Genomic DNA, 16,459 nt, shown 5'->3' on the forward strand with positions numbered 1-16,459 from the left:
TTGGCATATGCGAGATAATCTTCTGGGGTAGCTTGGGTTTGTGAGCCAGCACGGGACATTGGATAGATGAAGTAAAATCTAGATGATTTCTAAGAGATTTTTGTGCCTACATGGTTTAGGTAAAACAACATCCAATTAGGGAAAGGGAATACTGGAAAAGAAATCGCTAGTCATTCTGAAATTATAAATAAGTTCAGGTTGCAACATATAACATACACAACAACACTAACAATAAAAAGAAAAGGAAAGTGTAGAGGTGTGCACAATCCAGTGGATCCATGGATACGCTAGCTTACACTAGTTTTATTCAACGAAGCCTGCCTATGCATATGCTGTGGAGAACTCAAAAATCTCGAACGGATTTTATGGAATAAAAACTGAATTATTATATAGAGTTTTGCAAACAATAAAAGGGGCACCGCTCGATACAATAAATGCCACATCATGGAAATCATGGGCACTGAGATCATATGGTGAGGCAAACATCCAAGCTACATAACAAATGCAACTATGTAAAGTATGGTTGTGTTTTGCAAGTTAATGGACGCCGATTATCTAAAGACGGGGTGAGCAGCAGGTCAGGGATGAGCGCACGGGAGATGGACCGTCTCCCTCTAGCGGCTCCCGCCGGACATAGCATCCAGTCTGCCGAGGTGAGGGAGTGCGTCACCTTCACACCAGCGCGGAAGGGGCGTACGCCGGTGGCGGAGGGAGTAAGGGGATTGGTGCCGGAGCTGAAGGCGAACTATGCGGCAGGAAGAAAGTCGGAGAAAACGAAGGAAGAAGAAGGGGAGGACGAAGCGGAAGCTGAGGATGCGCATAGGGACAATCAAGGGAGGGTCCGAAGGCGATTCTCCTATACGGGACGCCATGTTCAGGTAACCAATCAACCTCCCATAGCTCATCCTAGTTCTGTTACCACCCCCGACATTGCTTGCCTGCAAGATGTTCGACATATTGCATCTGAAGCTGTTGTGAAAGAGGGTGAAGTGCATAACGTGGGTGCAAGGCCAGGTCGGCGGCGGCTTACGCTGGCACCGAGACTGGCATTTTCATCTAAAAGAACTGCATCTAACAAGATGGCAGCACTATCTGTCCAGGTTGAGGAGAAAATAACAGAAAGTAACACTGACTGCAAACTTTTGGAGGAGGAGAAATGGTGTTAGAAAGAAACACAGGTGGGTAACATATCTTCAGATCCTCTTCAAGGATTGCGGGAGAATGCGACAGGTTGCCATTTCTGGCCGTTGGCAGATTATGAGAGTTCTGAGGATGAGGAGGAAGAAGATAGCAGCACTGAATTCAGAAATGGAAAAATGATAGGGATTGGAGAGATGCTGTGAATCACTAGTGGATAATACAACTACCTCTAACTATGGAACACAGGAGAAGGAAGGTAGTCTAGCACAAAACCTGGGAATTCAAGGAAGAATTAGAAGCAAAATGCTAAGGAATGCGACAAAAATCAAACCATGGAGTGGACCATTGCCTCGAAGAGAACATCCAAGGAAATGCTCACTAGGTGATATTTGGGTGAAAGACATCCGGGCAACGGCAATTCCAATGGAATGTAAGCATCTAAATAAGTTCTTAGCAGATGAAGGAAGTGTCTCAATCGAAGTTGAGAGCTCAGTAGGAAAATGCTCAAAGAATATGTTAGTCAGTAATTGTGAATCCAAAAAAGAGCAAGAAATTCAGATTCAAAATCTTATCACTTGGGTGGATGAGACTGGCTTTATCAAGGTAGGGGCCCACGCTGTGTTTCAATGCATTAATGGCCTAGGACGGCTCTTTAAACAGAGAGGGAAACCCAAAGATCTCATTAGCCATAATCATTCCAGTATTCGAAGAGGCATCTTGCTGGGATGTTAAATGAAAGGCAGAGAGTTGGATCTGGTAAATCCATCTCCTAGCACTCTCCAAAACATATCTCGGCCCTGACTGACAATACACAGAGAAAGGAAAGAGCTCCTGCGGAGGCAAGTGGAGAAGGGAAGATGAGGTGAGGCTATGGAGCAAGAGGAGCGACAGGAGCTAGAGCTGCCCTTGGCAGCAGATTGAATTGGGACCGGGTGCCGGACGGTGGGACCGGGTGCCGGACGGTGAACAGAGAGAGGGCTTAAGAGGAGGATGGCATATAGGCAGTGGACACGCCATGACTGGAGGCAGGGAAGGAGTAAGGGAAGCTCCTGGGAGAATGTATGTGGCTAGAACTGACAAATTCGAGATGGTCACTTCCAAAATTATGGAGGATGGAGAGGAAGGCAGGGTCCAGAAGGGTCAAGGGAGATTATAAGGGGACGTGGGGGATGGAATAGATGGTAGGAACGCTCACAAAGGATAGATACACAAAAAGAAGAAGGCAAAGGGAAGTTGGGAGCAGGTAAACAACAAGAAGAGGAGAATAAAGGAAATATGAGAAAGGGTGACGATGAACAGAAGAAGGAGGCAGGAGAAATAGTAGGGATGGACGTAGAGATGACATAAACAACAGTTGGAGAGGAAGAGAAAGGAGAGGAAGCAAAAGTAGGTATCAAATGCTCTAGATGTACAAAGAAGGGGCATGTGGTGGCAAAATGCACAAGTGTTGTTTATTGTGCCATATGTAACAGTGAGGAACATGTTAATCACAGATGTCCTTTGCTGAAACAACCAAGACATGTGGCACACACTGTGGGTTATGCTATCCATAGGTTGGGTTTCTACCATATTCCACACCCCCCTTTGCCTAGGGCAAGGAAGGACTCCAAAATGGCACTGATCAGAATTGGAGGAGGGCAGTTAACTAAGGAACAGGTAATTGCTCAGCTTCAAAGATTGTACTCTAGAAAGTGGAAATAGGAGTTGGAAGCTACTGAGGACAACACTTTCATCACTAAGTTTCCATCTAAAGCTGAACTCCAGAGGGCTATAGCTTTTGGAGGGGCTAATGTTAGAGAGGAAGAGGTACAGACACGACTGAGGCTTCAATTTGAAACATGGCATGAGAAGGAGGAGGGGTTTCTTCTGCCTAAAGTATGGGTAAGAGTTTTTAGCTTAAGGAAAAACTTGAGAGAATTTATGAATTTGTGGGCGGTGGGATCAATGTTGGGACCCACCCAAACTGTTGATATGAAAATGACCAGAGAGAATGATTTTAGGAGAGTATGTGTAGCAGTTCTTAACCACTACTTATCCCATCACACATTGATGTGGTGATAGGGGATTATTACTTCGAATAAGAATTTCAGGTAGAGAAAGTGGGGACTGATGAGAATGAAGAAGAGGCTGTTTTTGACTGGAAAGGTGATGCATAAGGAGAAGGGGAGGGAGAAGCCAGTGAGGATAAGCACATGCAGGATGATCCTAAAACAACTAAAGAAACTAGGAACTAAAAGAAGAAAGAATAGCAATGAACTTAAAGGGAAAGAAGGCAATACCATAGATAACTTAAAGGATGATCAAGGCAGGGTGCAAAAATAATATCTGAAAGAGAAAGTTCAGAGTATGAATGACAAGAAATTCTTACTATTTATTAAGGAAAAGGCTGGGGAGATAATGGATAAGGCTGTGGATAAAACTCTGGATGAATTGGTAGACAAGGTAATGAATGAAAGAGAGGATGGACAGGAGTCAGAGGGTAGTTGGGAAGAGGAAGAAGGAAGGGATGAAATTCAGAAAGCGACTGCTATTCCTGAATTGGTAATCACACCGACAAGGGTTAGTCTCTCGGTAGTTGGATTGGGATGAGATTATTGGGAGGCAACTCTCCCAATAACGATGAAAGTGACATTAGGATATCTCTATTAACTAGCTCTAACGACCCACCGATCCCGATGAAGGGAAGGAGAAAATCCAAAACATCATTTTAAATAAATTAATTTTAAATTGTACCATTATTTTTCTTTATAATAAGAACTCTACAATACGAACCACTGCAACCGAGCCAGCCAACATCTCAAATGCAACGCCCACATGTACGATACATATTTCTCCCATTATCTTGAAAATGATCCATAATTTTCCAGACAAACAAACTCCACAATGTCGCTTCTACAAGATCACCACTACAAAATCAGCAGTTGTGCCCGGACGTCCGATGAAAATTACCCTTTTGTGAGAGAGGTGTGGACAGCTGCTACAATAAGCGCGCGCTCTCTCTCTCTCGACCTCCCGGTCTCGGCCCTCTCAGCCCGTCGATTGCAATATTCAATTCACCTAACATGGGCCAAGAAACTCGTAACTAGGAGTGGTCCATGGGCTCATCCGCATCGCGGCAGGCGGGCGCCCTGTTGGTGGCGTCCTCTCTCGCCAAGCCCAACAACGCGGAGTCAAGGAGGAGAAAAAAGGAGTGGTTTTTCGCTTTCGCCGGTGTCTTCGGGATCACACACAGCACAGGAGCCGTGTGCTTAGTCCGGACTCCAGTGTTAAAACAAAAGTCCGGGAACGCATCAGCAGCAAGCGATCACACGATTCTGGCCCTGCTGGAGTTGCTCTCAAGAGAGCCAGGGTGCACGGCCTCCAGAGAGACCGGAAAGCAACGTTGACCACACCCCACAGGCCAGAGGCAAGATCTCGAAGGGAAAGAACCACATAAACACTCCATAATTCTCCAGACAACAAACTCGACCCCGTCGCTTCTACAGCCCAAGTTCTGGGGTGGCCGACACACGAACAGACACCACCTCCGACCGTTCAACGCGCGCAGTTCGCACAGAGTTCCTACACAACACAAAGCACCTTTCTTACAGAGTCGATCACACACGGCTCTCCACTCCTCAGTCCTCACCGCTCTTCAACGCCACGCCAAACCACACCGAGAAACGCCCATGCCCCCTCCCCTCCACTCCCCAGCGGCTGCCTGATCCACCGGGTTTCAGTAGGCGTGGTTGGAGAGGATGGCACGGCCGGCGCGGTGCGGGTGGAGGGCGCAGGCGCAGTGCACGGAGGTGAGGCTGAGGCACCCGCTGATGTTGAGCGAGTGCCGCTCCGGGCACGTGTGCAGCGCCGGGAACGAGTCGCACACGGCCTGCACCGCCGGCGGGGTCAGCGCCGTGCACTGGCTGATGTTCAGGCTCGCTAGCCCGTCCCGGTCCCGGTCCTTGCCGCTGCCCCTCTTCGCCGCGTCCCAGCCCCGGCCCTGGCTCCTCACGCGGCTGTTGGCGGCCAGCGAGTACATGGCGCGGTCCGTGATGTTCTGGCAGTAGTACAGCCCCAGGGAACGCAGGTGAGGGCAGCCGTTCGCTAGCGCCACTACGCTCTCATCTGTATACGGAACAGATCAAAGCGAGAGTCAAGTTCCAAGAAACCAACAAAGTTGTGCAGAAATTCAATCAATCAAACACGGCAAACATCGATGAATTAGCATACCTGTGATGAGAACACAGCCACACAAGTCCAAAGCCCGGAGTTCAGGGCACCCTGACGCCAAGCTGGTCACTCCCTTGTCAGTGATGCCATCGCACCAGCCCAGGTTCAAGGATTGCAGCTGGCCACAGTTACAAGCGATGGCCTGCAGCATCACAAAAGTAAAGGATCAATACAAGCTCATGCAAACAATGCTACAGCAAATGAAGTACCTGAAGCGCTCTGTCAGAAGCTGCCCTCACACACCCGCACAGATTCAGGCATTTGAGATCCTTGCACTGGCTACTGAGGAACACTAAAGCAGCGTCACTGAAATTGGAGCACCCGCTGATGTTGAGCCTTGTGAGGTGAGGGCACCCATGTGCCAGAGCATACAAGGACCGGTCACTAAGCCTAAAGCTTCTGCTGAGATCCAGTTCCCGCAGATCGTGGCAGTAGTTTGCCACAGCTTCCACACCACTGTCTTCGAGCTGAGGTTTGATCTGCCGTAGAGATAGAACTTGAAGCTTCGTGAATTTGTGAGCCAGAGATATCACCAAGTCATTCATGTGGTCCTGGCACCTGAAAATGACACTTTCTTTTGTCAATACAAACAATTTTCCTTCCAAGACACCAAAAAGACCAGGTGGTCATCTTCTAGGAGCTGTATTGCAGTAGTAGTAATAAACCAATACTCTATTTGTACCAAAACAAGAAACTGTAGCACAGAATATGAAACAATCTAAGCACAATATATCTCTTGCAAAATTCGTAGTCTAAAAGTATGCTGTCAAGGTTATATGGAGGCATATCATTCTAGGCTGCTTTTGTTATGTCAGAAGAACATCTGCACACCAGTTCTTTTTAATGGCAAAAGCTATGTCAATGAGTGAATCAAAAACCATGAACCAACGAACTAAAATTAGCACTTCAAAGTGCTATGTATGATCCACAACGAATATTGTACCGTACTTTGGTTGCCCATAGTGCCCACAGAATGGGAAGCAAGCAATCAGGAATAGTTCAAACAAGTTGTCAAACTATGTACCATGTGTGATGTTTGCCCATAGTGCCCACAGAATGAGGAACAAGCAATTGGGAATTGTTCAAACAAGTTGTCAAACTATGTACCATGTGTGATGTATCAGCATTTATGGCTTCATTTTTCACGTGTGTATATAACACAGTCAACTTCATTCCAAACAAAACGGAACATGGAATTCTCATGTTTGGAGTCAGCATCATATGGTTGACTGTATACATGATATGGTTGAACAGCAGCAACGAGTATTTGCGCCAAACAAGAAACAACAATAAAAACAAAGTGATTTGATGTATAGCAAGGTCTCCTAAAAAATCAACCCATAGCCATAGGATGGATACAGGTTACAGAATTAGCAAAGCAATGCTGCAATAGAACACTATGACCATATTCAGATTTGAAACGCATGTGGAACTGAAGACAGCATAACAACTAGTCTACTACTGTGTCCAAAATCCATGGTATGGGAGCACCTCCATTCTTAAATCAACATTTGATTCTGAAGATAAAGACATGTCAAACTAAAAAGGACATGACTGAAAGGAAAACTTCTTTACCATGATAGTGAAAGATTTGCAATTCCCCAACCTAACGCATCACGCCATTCCGTGCATACACCAGAGGCCACGATGACCATGCTGTCATCTCCAACTAATGACATAATCCGCAGGAGCAGCTCCATGGGAAGGTCTTTCCAACCTGTCAAGCTGGTTTCGGTGCCAGCATTCTGAGCCTGCTTACTCTCCACACCACTAGAAACCATAAGAGTATCGAGCGAATTGTTCAATTCCCCTCCCAGTGGCTTCGTGCTATCCATAATTTGGTGCTCTAAGATAATTTGCAGAGCTGATGCTTCTCTGAGACTTGAAAGGCAACCTGAACCTGCAATCATAACGAAAATAATTAAGAGACCTTCACTGAACTTGTCATAGAACATTTACAAACTAAGAAGACTGTATGTAGCTGTAATTGGCAGTAACTGTCTTAGATGATTGCGAAAAAACAGCTACAAGATGCAGCATGTGCAGGAGATCATAGTGAAATTCCCAATGATAAGGTGACAGTATATCACTTATCTACTAAACAAACAAAGTTAAACCAAAAGGGAATAACACTAACACGCAGATGCAGGCTTGCACGACTAAGATATGATCAAGGATCTAAACATCGATTGCTCGAAAAACCAAGATCTTCAGGAGATCACTTCTGAAGTTTGTAAAACTAAAAGGAGCAAACTTATTATAAATAGTTGTATATCAGGATGGCAAATTGGCAACCTTCTGGCATGCGCATAAAGAGTGTGTTCGTCGCAATCAGCGACCGTTCAGTCTAAGATGGGTTTAGTCTGAAAGCCTATCGAAAGGAAGTCTGAAATGCATCCAGCTAAAATGTAGAAGAAACAGCAAGTTTAAGGCAGCACGGCATGTGCAAGGTGCCGAACCTTCCTTTAGGCAAAGTATCGAAATTTCCGGCAAAAACACCGGAGGCGTGCTTTGCAACGCAACGTTCAACAAACCAAAACAGGAAGCCAAAGGTTCGGATGATTCGAGGCCTGGGGGGAGCAAATCCACCATAGCCATCGATAAATCCCAAATCCCTGGGGATAAATGGTGACAAATCCGGCGCAGATAGCACAGGGACCCACTGCAAGTATCCGGATGAAAGGAATATCCAAGAAAACAACACCAAATCCCCCGGCGTTGCAGAACTGCAGTAGCCTTCGCTCACAGACAGCCACATAAAAGGCCACGATACTACGGGTGAAAGGGGCCATAGATTCACCTCGGAGCCCCAGAAAACCACGGAAAAACTAGCCTCAGAAGGCGATCTCAGCATCAGGAGCAGGAATCGCAAAACAAAACCAATCGATCCGATTTTTTTCCAGAACAGAAAAAGACACGAGCTTGATTTCTGCTCACCTAGTAGTCCGAGAAGCGAAGAAGCACAGGAGCCTGCCTAAAAAACTTCACCCCAAATCTCGACCGAGAAGGCTCGGGAAGATAGTTTCAAGTCGCAGTTGTGAACTGGCGACTGGGTTGGGACGGGGCCGGGCGGGGGGTACTAATAGCAGGCGGCGGGCGGACACGCAACGGGAGGCTCGAGGAGGCCGACGCGTTACGTGGCGGGCGGGCGGCGGGGCCGGGCACGTGTGCGGTGGCGTCGAGAAGGCGACGTGGGGCTGGGCCCCCGGGAATTTTACGTTTAGCCCCCTGGTTTCGTGCTCTCCGGATGCGGGGACGGGAAAACGGGAGGAGTGAGTGCGCTGTTCGGCGCCGCCGCCGCGGCCCGAAAGGAAACGTCTGGAAGGATTCGGTTCCTCCTCTGCGGGCTTGCCGTTGGATTCTAAGGGGCCGGGCTTCGGCTCCCGGCTCGAAATGGCGAAGGGCCGGTTTGGTTTCTAAGGGGCCGGGCTTCGGCTCCCGGCTCGACGGGTATGCATTGTAAGCCTAACTTTTACAGGGCAACCAAAGCGAGTTTGGATATGATGTACTAAACTTTAACAGTGTCACATCGGATATTTGGATGCTAATTAGGAGAACTAAACCTGAGCTAATTATAAAACTAATTACGTAATCCTGTACTAATTCGCGGACGAATCTATTAAGCCTAATTAATCCATCATTAGCAAATGGTTACTGTAGCACCACATTGTCAAATCATGGACTAGTTAGGCTTAATAGATTCATCTCGCGAACTACACTCCATTTGTGCAATTAGTTTTATAATTAGCCTATATTTAATATTCCTAATTAGCATCCAAACATCTGATGTGACGGGTGTTAAACTTTAACATTCCGAGCCAAACAAACCCTTACTCCTCAAAACGTCCCATCTGATGTTTCTCCCTGCCGCTTATCTAGTTATCTTGATCGAGCTCGGTATCATCGTTATCTCCGTTCCGTAATTCTTCAAAGCACGGCACCTGGTAATTGTATTGCCAGAAGGTCCACATACCCTAAAGCTGAGGCCATCCGAAGAGCCGTCTAAATTCAATGAACTGAGACCAGACTGCATGAGGCCAATCATACCTTGGGTTGATTGATTGATCGCTAGAGCCAAACGACAACGGCAGTTCTATCCGGCTCCCTAGTGGCCACTGTCACTCACCACTCACTGCCCCAACTAATTGGTTAGCTTGTCCTTCCAAAAAGATTGCCAATAACTTAAAAGCAGGTTAGATTTTGTTTGCAAATGCTCGTCGTTTTGATTTTACACAGGATAACATTTTCAACTAACAGCAAACACAGCATATTGCCTGATTAGTCAGTGTTAAAAAGCAACGTCGTTAAGGAGAGGACTGAATATAGAAAATTTTAAATAAAGTAATTTCACTGACAATCCGATCGAGTACATTATGCTGCACTGATACCTCCAGATGGAAACACACAGCCGCGAAATGGGATCGTCAGCGCACTTGTCTCCTGCACTGGTCATGAACCTAGCCACGAACATAGCCCAGATTGGCTTTCACCCGCAGCTCGATCTCAAAAAGCTGGACAGGCAAGAACGTGTACAAAAGCCAAGCATCGCAGAAAATTAGTAAATTAGTAAGTGAACCAAATTGCATGGCATCTTTTCATGCGAGATGATGGTAGCATGCCTTGCCTCAACGTGCGGTCTTTGTTCGTTTCAAACAAAAAAGTGCAGTCTTTGAGTATGTATTGCTCAGGGTAAGCATCGGCTTTATTAAGAAGTATATATGTATTTTAGGATATATTTATCATTTTCTTGTACACTTGATGTATTCCTTATACTCCAAGCCATATTAGTCATATATAGAGGTCACCCCCCTCATTAGGGTGTATGGTATTTTTCCATCTACTTCTCTACATGGTATCACGAGATTAAGATCGTGGGCCTCCTTTCCGCACAACCCTAGGCGGCGGCGCCCCCCTCGCCGCCGCCACCCACCCTCCGCTGCACCTCTCCGACCACCCCCCTCCCCGACCGGTTCCCTAACCGGCTCCCCGCCCGGTCGTGCGCCATGTCCTCCGCCACCTCCTCTGAGTCTGGCGACACCACCGCTCCGGCTGCTAATCCTGTGTCGCCTCCCGGTGCGACCCCTGTGCCGCCACCTGCCACCGGCGGCTCCTCTGGCGGTGTGCCCCAAGCTCCTCCTGCTGGCGACGCGCCCGGCAACGGCGGCGGCGGCTTCATTGTGTACCCAACGCCGCCGCCCGCCATCCACCCCTACGCCACCATCTCCATCAAGTCTCACGTCCCCGTGACACTGACGATGAAGTCCAACGCCTACTCCCGATGGGCGTCCTTCTTCAAGTCCATGTGCGGCAAGTTCGGCCTCAAGTCGCACATCGATGGCACGGTGGCGCCCCGACCCCAGGACCCCAACTGGGATCAAGCGAATTGCTGCGTCCGCTCATGGTTCTTCGGCTCCGTCGATGACTCCATTCTCGACCTCACCATGACCGACGACGATCAGACCGTCCAGGATCTTTGGCTCACCATCGAGGGCCTCTTTCGCGCCAACAAGCAATCCTGAGCGATTTTCCTCAGCCACGACTTCCACTAAATGACGTAGGGGGCCTCCTCCATCGTCGAGTACTGCAGCCGCATGAAGACTCTCCCCGACGCCATCCGCGACGTCGGCCAAACCATTCAGGACTCCCAGCTTGTCCTAAACCTCCTCTGCGGCCTCAACCCGTGCTTCTCCAACACTGCCGACGACATCGCCAACTCCTCCGCCGGCTTCCCGTCCTTCGCCCAGGCGCGGGACATGCTCGCCCTGAAAGAACTTCGCCTCGCCAATGAGGAGAAGATCTCTAACTCCACTGCCCTCCTCGTCGGGACCTCCTCGTCTTCCAGCTGTACAGGCGGGTGTCGCTCGGCGTCTAGTTCTGTCCAGACTGGCGGCGGCGGCGACAAGAAGAAGTGGCCAAAGAAGGGCGGCGGCAGTTTCCAGGCGCCCCCTGGCCGCGGCAGCTCTCACGGTGGCGGGTCCCCACGGCCCACTAGCCCGTGGTTCTGTTTCAGTCCCGGGGCCGGCCCCTACAATGCCACGGGTTTCCAGCAGGCTGGCGGCAGTGGGGGCTGGCGCGCTAGCGCCCTGGTCTCTCGACCCCCTCCGCAGGCTCACGCCTCCTATGCTTCTGTTCAAGCACCCACTCAGGTGTCAACCTGGGACCAGGCGGGTCTAGTCGCTACCCTGAACCAGATGGCGCTGCAGAACAGCGGTTGAGTGGTTAACTCAGGTGCCTCCGGCCACATGTCATCCTTGGATGATATTCTTCTTTCCCGACTCCCTCCCTCTCACTCCTCCATTACCGTCGGTAACGGTCACACTCTTGCTGTCACGTGCCGTGGCAACTCCACTCTTACCACCCACAACTCTAACTTTCGTCTTAATAATGTCCTTGTTGTTCCTTCTCTAATTCGTAATATGCTTTCTGTTCGTCAGTTTACTAAGGATAATAACTGCACCATAGAGTTTGAAGCCTTTGGTATTTTTTGTCAAGGATCTTCCAATCAGACGCATGATTCTTCGCTGCAATAGCGCTGACGATCTTTACACCATGCCTCTAGCAGCTAGCTTTGCAGCACCCCACGCTGGCCTTGCCATCTCCTCCAGTTTGTGGCATCTCCGTCTTGGTCATCCCGGTTCTGCCTCCATCGCCACACTTAGACAAACTTCATCCATTGCTTGTAATAAAGACAGTCATACTCTATGCCATTCTTGTCAGTTAGGGAAACATGTGCGGTTACATTTCTCCTATTCTAGCTCTCGTAGTTCTGCTCCTTCACTGTGATGTTTGGACTTCTCTTGTAGCTAGGATCTCTGGTTATCGCTACTACCTAGTTATTTTGGATGATTTCTCGCATTTTTATTGACCGTTTCCTCTAGTTCATAAGTCTGAAGTCACCTCACATATCACTGATTTCTGCGCCTATGCTCATACGCAGTTTAGTCTTCCTGTTCGAAGCATCTAAGCTGACAATGGGATCGAGTTTGTCAATAAACCTCTTACTTCTTTTTTGACTTATTAGGGTATCCACTTGCACCTCTCGTGTCACTACGCTTCTCCCTAAAATGGGAAAGCTGAGCGTGTCCTTCGCACCCTTAATAACATGATTCGCACATTGCTCATTCACGCCTCCATGGCCGCCCCGTACTGGGTCGAGGCGCTCACCACCGCAACCTATCTTTTGAACCGGCGCCCATGTTCTGCCATTCATAATGATATTTCCTACCGCCTCCTTTACTCCCAGCCCCCCGAGTACTCTCACTTGCGTGTCTTTAGTTGTCTTTGCTACCCCAACGTTTCAGCCACGGCACGCCACAAGCTTGCTCCTCGCTCAGCCGCATGTGTCTTCCTTAGTTATCCCTCCGCTCACAAGGGGTACCGCTGTCTTAACTTGTCCACCAGTCGGGTCATCATCTCTCGCCATGTTGTCTTTGACGAGTCTGTCTTTCCCTTCTCCTCCCATCCTACTTACCCATCACAGCTCGACTTCCTTTTGTCGAGACCCTCGTCTGTTCCTGCTTCTACCTGGATCGCCCCGTCGTCAGACGTTGAGCAGCCACGGCCCTCACCAGTTGTTTTGCAGGAACTCACCAACGACGACCCCGCCATCCTGTTCCACGGGCCGACCGTGTCTCCTACTCCATTTGCGGGCGAGTCGCCGCTCTCCACTGTGCTCCGACCTACTCCGACCGTTCCCCTACCTGCCCCGACCGTATCGGCACACGCTCCGATCGGTCGGCCGGACGCACCGACCGCACCGACGAGCATCCCGCTCGGTTGGGCGCATGCCCCGACCGCACCGGTGATCGCCCCGCTCGGTTGGGCGAGCGCCCCAACCACACCGGTGAGCACCCCGCTCGGTCGGGCACACGCCCCGACCGCTTCAGCGAACGCCCTAACTGCATCGGCGAGCGCTCCGACCGGTCGGGTGAGCACCCACGGTCCTCCTTCCGCGCCCGCGGCGCCTACGCTCTCCTCGTCGCCACCTACCCCTCTGTGCCATGTCACTTGGTCTGTGATTGAGGCAATACAGTGGCGCCATTACTACGGCATGACAACCTCGACTTCTTCTCCGCCCTCTTCGATTCCAACGAACTATCGCAGTACCCTGGCTGATGCTAACTAGCGTGCCGCCATGGTTGATGAGTTCCAGGTCCTCATCGACAACGACACATGGCGACTAGTCCCACGGCCACCCAGTGCCAATGTTATGTTGGGCAAGTGGATCTTCCAGCATAAGTTCCATGCTGATGGGTCCCTTGCTCGATACATGGCGCGCTGGGTGGTTCGTGGCTTCCCCAGCGTCACGACATCGACTACGACGAGACCTTCAGTCCGATCGTCAAACCGGTGACGATACGGACCGTCCTCAGCATCGCCACCTCTCGCGCCTAGCCGATCCACCAGTTGGACGTGAAGAATGCCTTTCTTCACGGACACCTCGTGGAGACCATATACTGCTAGCAGCCCCTGGCTTCGTCGACCCCACTGCCCCCGATTACGTCTGTCTCCTGCAAAAGTCCTTGTATGGACTGAAGCAGGCCCCGAGGGCGTGGTACCAGTGGTTCGCCTCTTTCCTTCGATATCTCGGCTTCGTCGCCTCCACCTCCGACACCCCCCTCTTTGTATATAAAGAGGGGTCGAGTATCGTCTACTTGCTGCTCTACGTCGATGACATTGTCCTCACTGCCTCGTCCTCGACTCTTCTTCGGCACATCATGGGGCGTCTTCACTCCGAGTTCGTCATGACGGATCTTGGCGACCTACACCACTTCCTCGGCATCTCCGTCACGCGTTCGTCCTAGGGCCTATTTCTGTGTCAGCGACAGTATGCCCTAGATCTTCTTCAGTGTGTTGGCATGGCTGAGTGTCACTCTACAGCGAATCCTGTTGACACTCATGCCAAACTTTCAGCACACGACGGTGCCAAGCTCCAGGACTGCTCTGAGTATCGAAGTCTTGCTGGGGCCCTTCAGTACCTCACTCTAACTCGACCTGACCTGGCGTATGTAGTTCAGCAGGTGTATCTCTCCATGCATGACCCGTGCGAGCCCCACATGGCCCTGATGAAGCGCATCCTGCGCTATGTGAAGGGTATGCTCTCCTCCGGACTTCACATCGGCACTGGTCCTGTACAGTCTCTCATTGCCTACTCCGATGCCGACTGGGCTGGCTGCCCGGACTCTAGATGCTCCACCTCCGGTTTCTGCATCTACCTCGGCGACAATCTGGCGTCTTGGTCCTCCAAGCAACAGACCACGGTGTCTCGTTCCAGTGCTGAGGTGGAGTACAGGACTATAGCTCATGCTGTGGCAGAGTGTTGCTGGCTGCGTCAACTTCTTCAGGAGTTTCATGTCCCGCTTGCTTCGGCCATTGTTGTCTACTGCGACAACGTGAGTGCTGTCTACATGACAGCCAACCCGGTGCATCATCAACGCACGAAGCACATCGAGATTGATATTCACTTCGTCCGTGAGAAGGTGGCCTTGGGTGAGATTCGGGTCCTCCATGTGCCATCCTCTCATCAGTTCGCGAACATCATGATGAAGGGCCTGCCAACTCCTTTGTTTACTGAGTTTAGGTCTAGTCTATGCGCCCGTGATCCTCCCGCTTTGACTGCGGGCGGGTATTAGGAAGTATATGTATATTTTAGGATGTATTTATCATTTCCTTGTACACTTGATGTATTCTTTGTACTCCAAGCCATATTGGCCATATATAGAGGTCACCCCCTCATTAGGGTGTGTGGTGTTTTTCCATCTACTTCTCTACAGGCTGAACGATCATAAACTGTAGAAGAGCAGCACGTTTTTTTTAGATAATAATGGGAGAACCTTTCGGTTTCTGCATCGCGAGATGCACATGGATTAACAAGCGTGGTACTTAGTTGCTCTTGCTACCTCCTATTTTGGTGCATGATGCTTTGCTTTCTTTATATCTCAACGTTATCTAGTTTCTCACGGCTAATCCTACAGAAAACATACGCGAGCACCTTATCCAGTATGACGTCGGCATAGCAATTTGACAATTTCACGTCGAGCACGCAAGTTTTTGATTGTGAGATGTCCTGTGAATGTGACAGGCTGATTCTCAAGAGAATATGATCCGGTTATATCAGTGATAAACTCCTAAGTCCTATATGTAAATGAATAATATTTGCCCGAAAATTGCTTGTTTTTCTCGCTATGGATTGATAGCTTGAAAGATGGGAAAGGCAGTGGCGTCGATCTGCGGCACAGTTGCTTGTTTACGTGGTAATTGCTTTACATGAAGGCACGGCAGGGTGAGGGACATGCTGGATATGTGGCCCAATGCGTGTACATCAGAGACTCTCAGGATACTGACTACACTACTCGAGAACATGTTGGCTAATTATCCATTATAGGATAATGATATACTTACATGCCATCAGAAGAGCATTTTACCACAGCAGGGCCTCCCCTACTGTATTTACCTAAAAAAAGATAGCATTTTACCCCAGGACAACATGTCAATTGTCAAGAACAGGGTGATCAGATACTTGCGCTGTCAGCAATTTTTGTTTGATCCCTGGAGAAAGGTTTGGTATTAGTTAGATGTGATTCAGACCCACTGAAAGCTGAGTTCTGTCGGCTCCTATTTGTGAAAATATCAGAGAACCGAGTGCCCCAAAGTTACCTTCTAATGTTCAGCCTTAGCGGGATTGTTTGTAATTGTTTTTTCAGGGAAAAAGAGTGATTCCTTGTAAGCATTAAAGCTGTGGCAAAGCATGACCTTACTCATTTTGTTCTTCAGATTCCTCAGCTGAAAATAGTTTAATTGGACTCATCTTCAGCTTCACACAACCAATAAAATTCAGTTTTGCAAGGTTTCCCAGTAGTGAAGAAAAGGTCCTTTTCTTGTACAGACCGCTATGCTTTAAGGGGCGGATCCAGGCCCCGGGCTGCAGCCCGGGGCAAGCCCATAAACTGCATGTATTTCCATATTTTATGCAGTATAAATCGGCCATATAGCATCAAATCAGCTCATTATTTCATTGTAAAATCAATTTGCCTTGATCCAGGCTCCGGCTGCAGTTCTGGCTCCGCCCCAGGTTCTTTAATGGTGGTGCTTGCAAAACATGCTTTCTTTT

The 16,459-nt window shown here is 49.2% G+C and overlaps 1 protein-coding gene across 1 annotated transcript; it reads right to left on the minus strand.

Annotated features, from left to right (window-relative positions):
• Nucleotides 1-4,554: 4,554 nt before the first annotated feature.
• Nucleotides 4,555-8,445, minus strand: LOC117858997 (F-box protein SKP2A). The gene is made up of 5 exons (XM_034742168.2): nt 8,287-8,445; nt 6,925-7,249; nt 5,559-5,907; nt 5,350-5,491; nt 4,555-5,244 (listed from the first exon to the last, which is right to left on the minus strand). The coding sequence occupies exons 2-5, from the start codon at nt 7,182-7,184 to the stop codon at nt 4,856-4,858; spliced, it is 1,140 nt and encodes a 379-aa protein (XP_034598059.1). The 5' UTR covers nt 7,185-7,249; nt 8,287-8,445; the 3' UTR covers nt 4,555-4,855.
• Nucleotides 8,446-16,459: the final 8,014 nt, after the last annotated feature.

The sequence above is a fragment of the Setaria viridis genome, chromosome 5 (genome assembly GCF_005286985.2).
Source record: "Setaria viridis chromosome 5, Setaria_viridis_v4.0, whole genome shotgun sequence".
NCBI classification, from domain to species: Eukaryota; Viridiplantae; Streptophyta; class Magnoliopsida; order Poales; family Poaceae; genus Setaria; species Setaria viridis.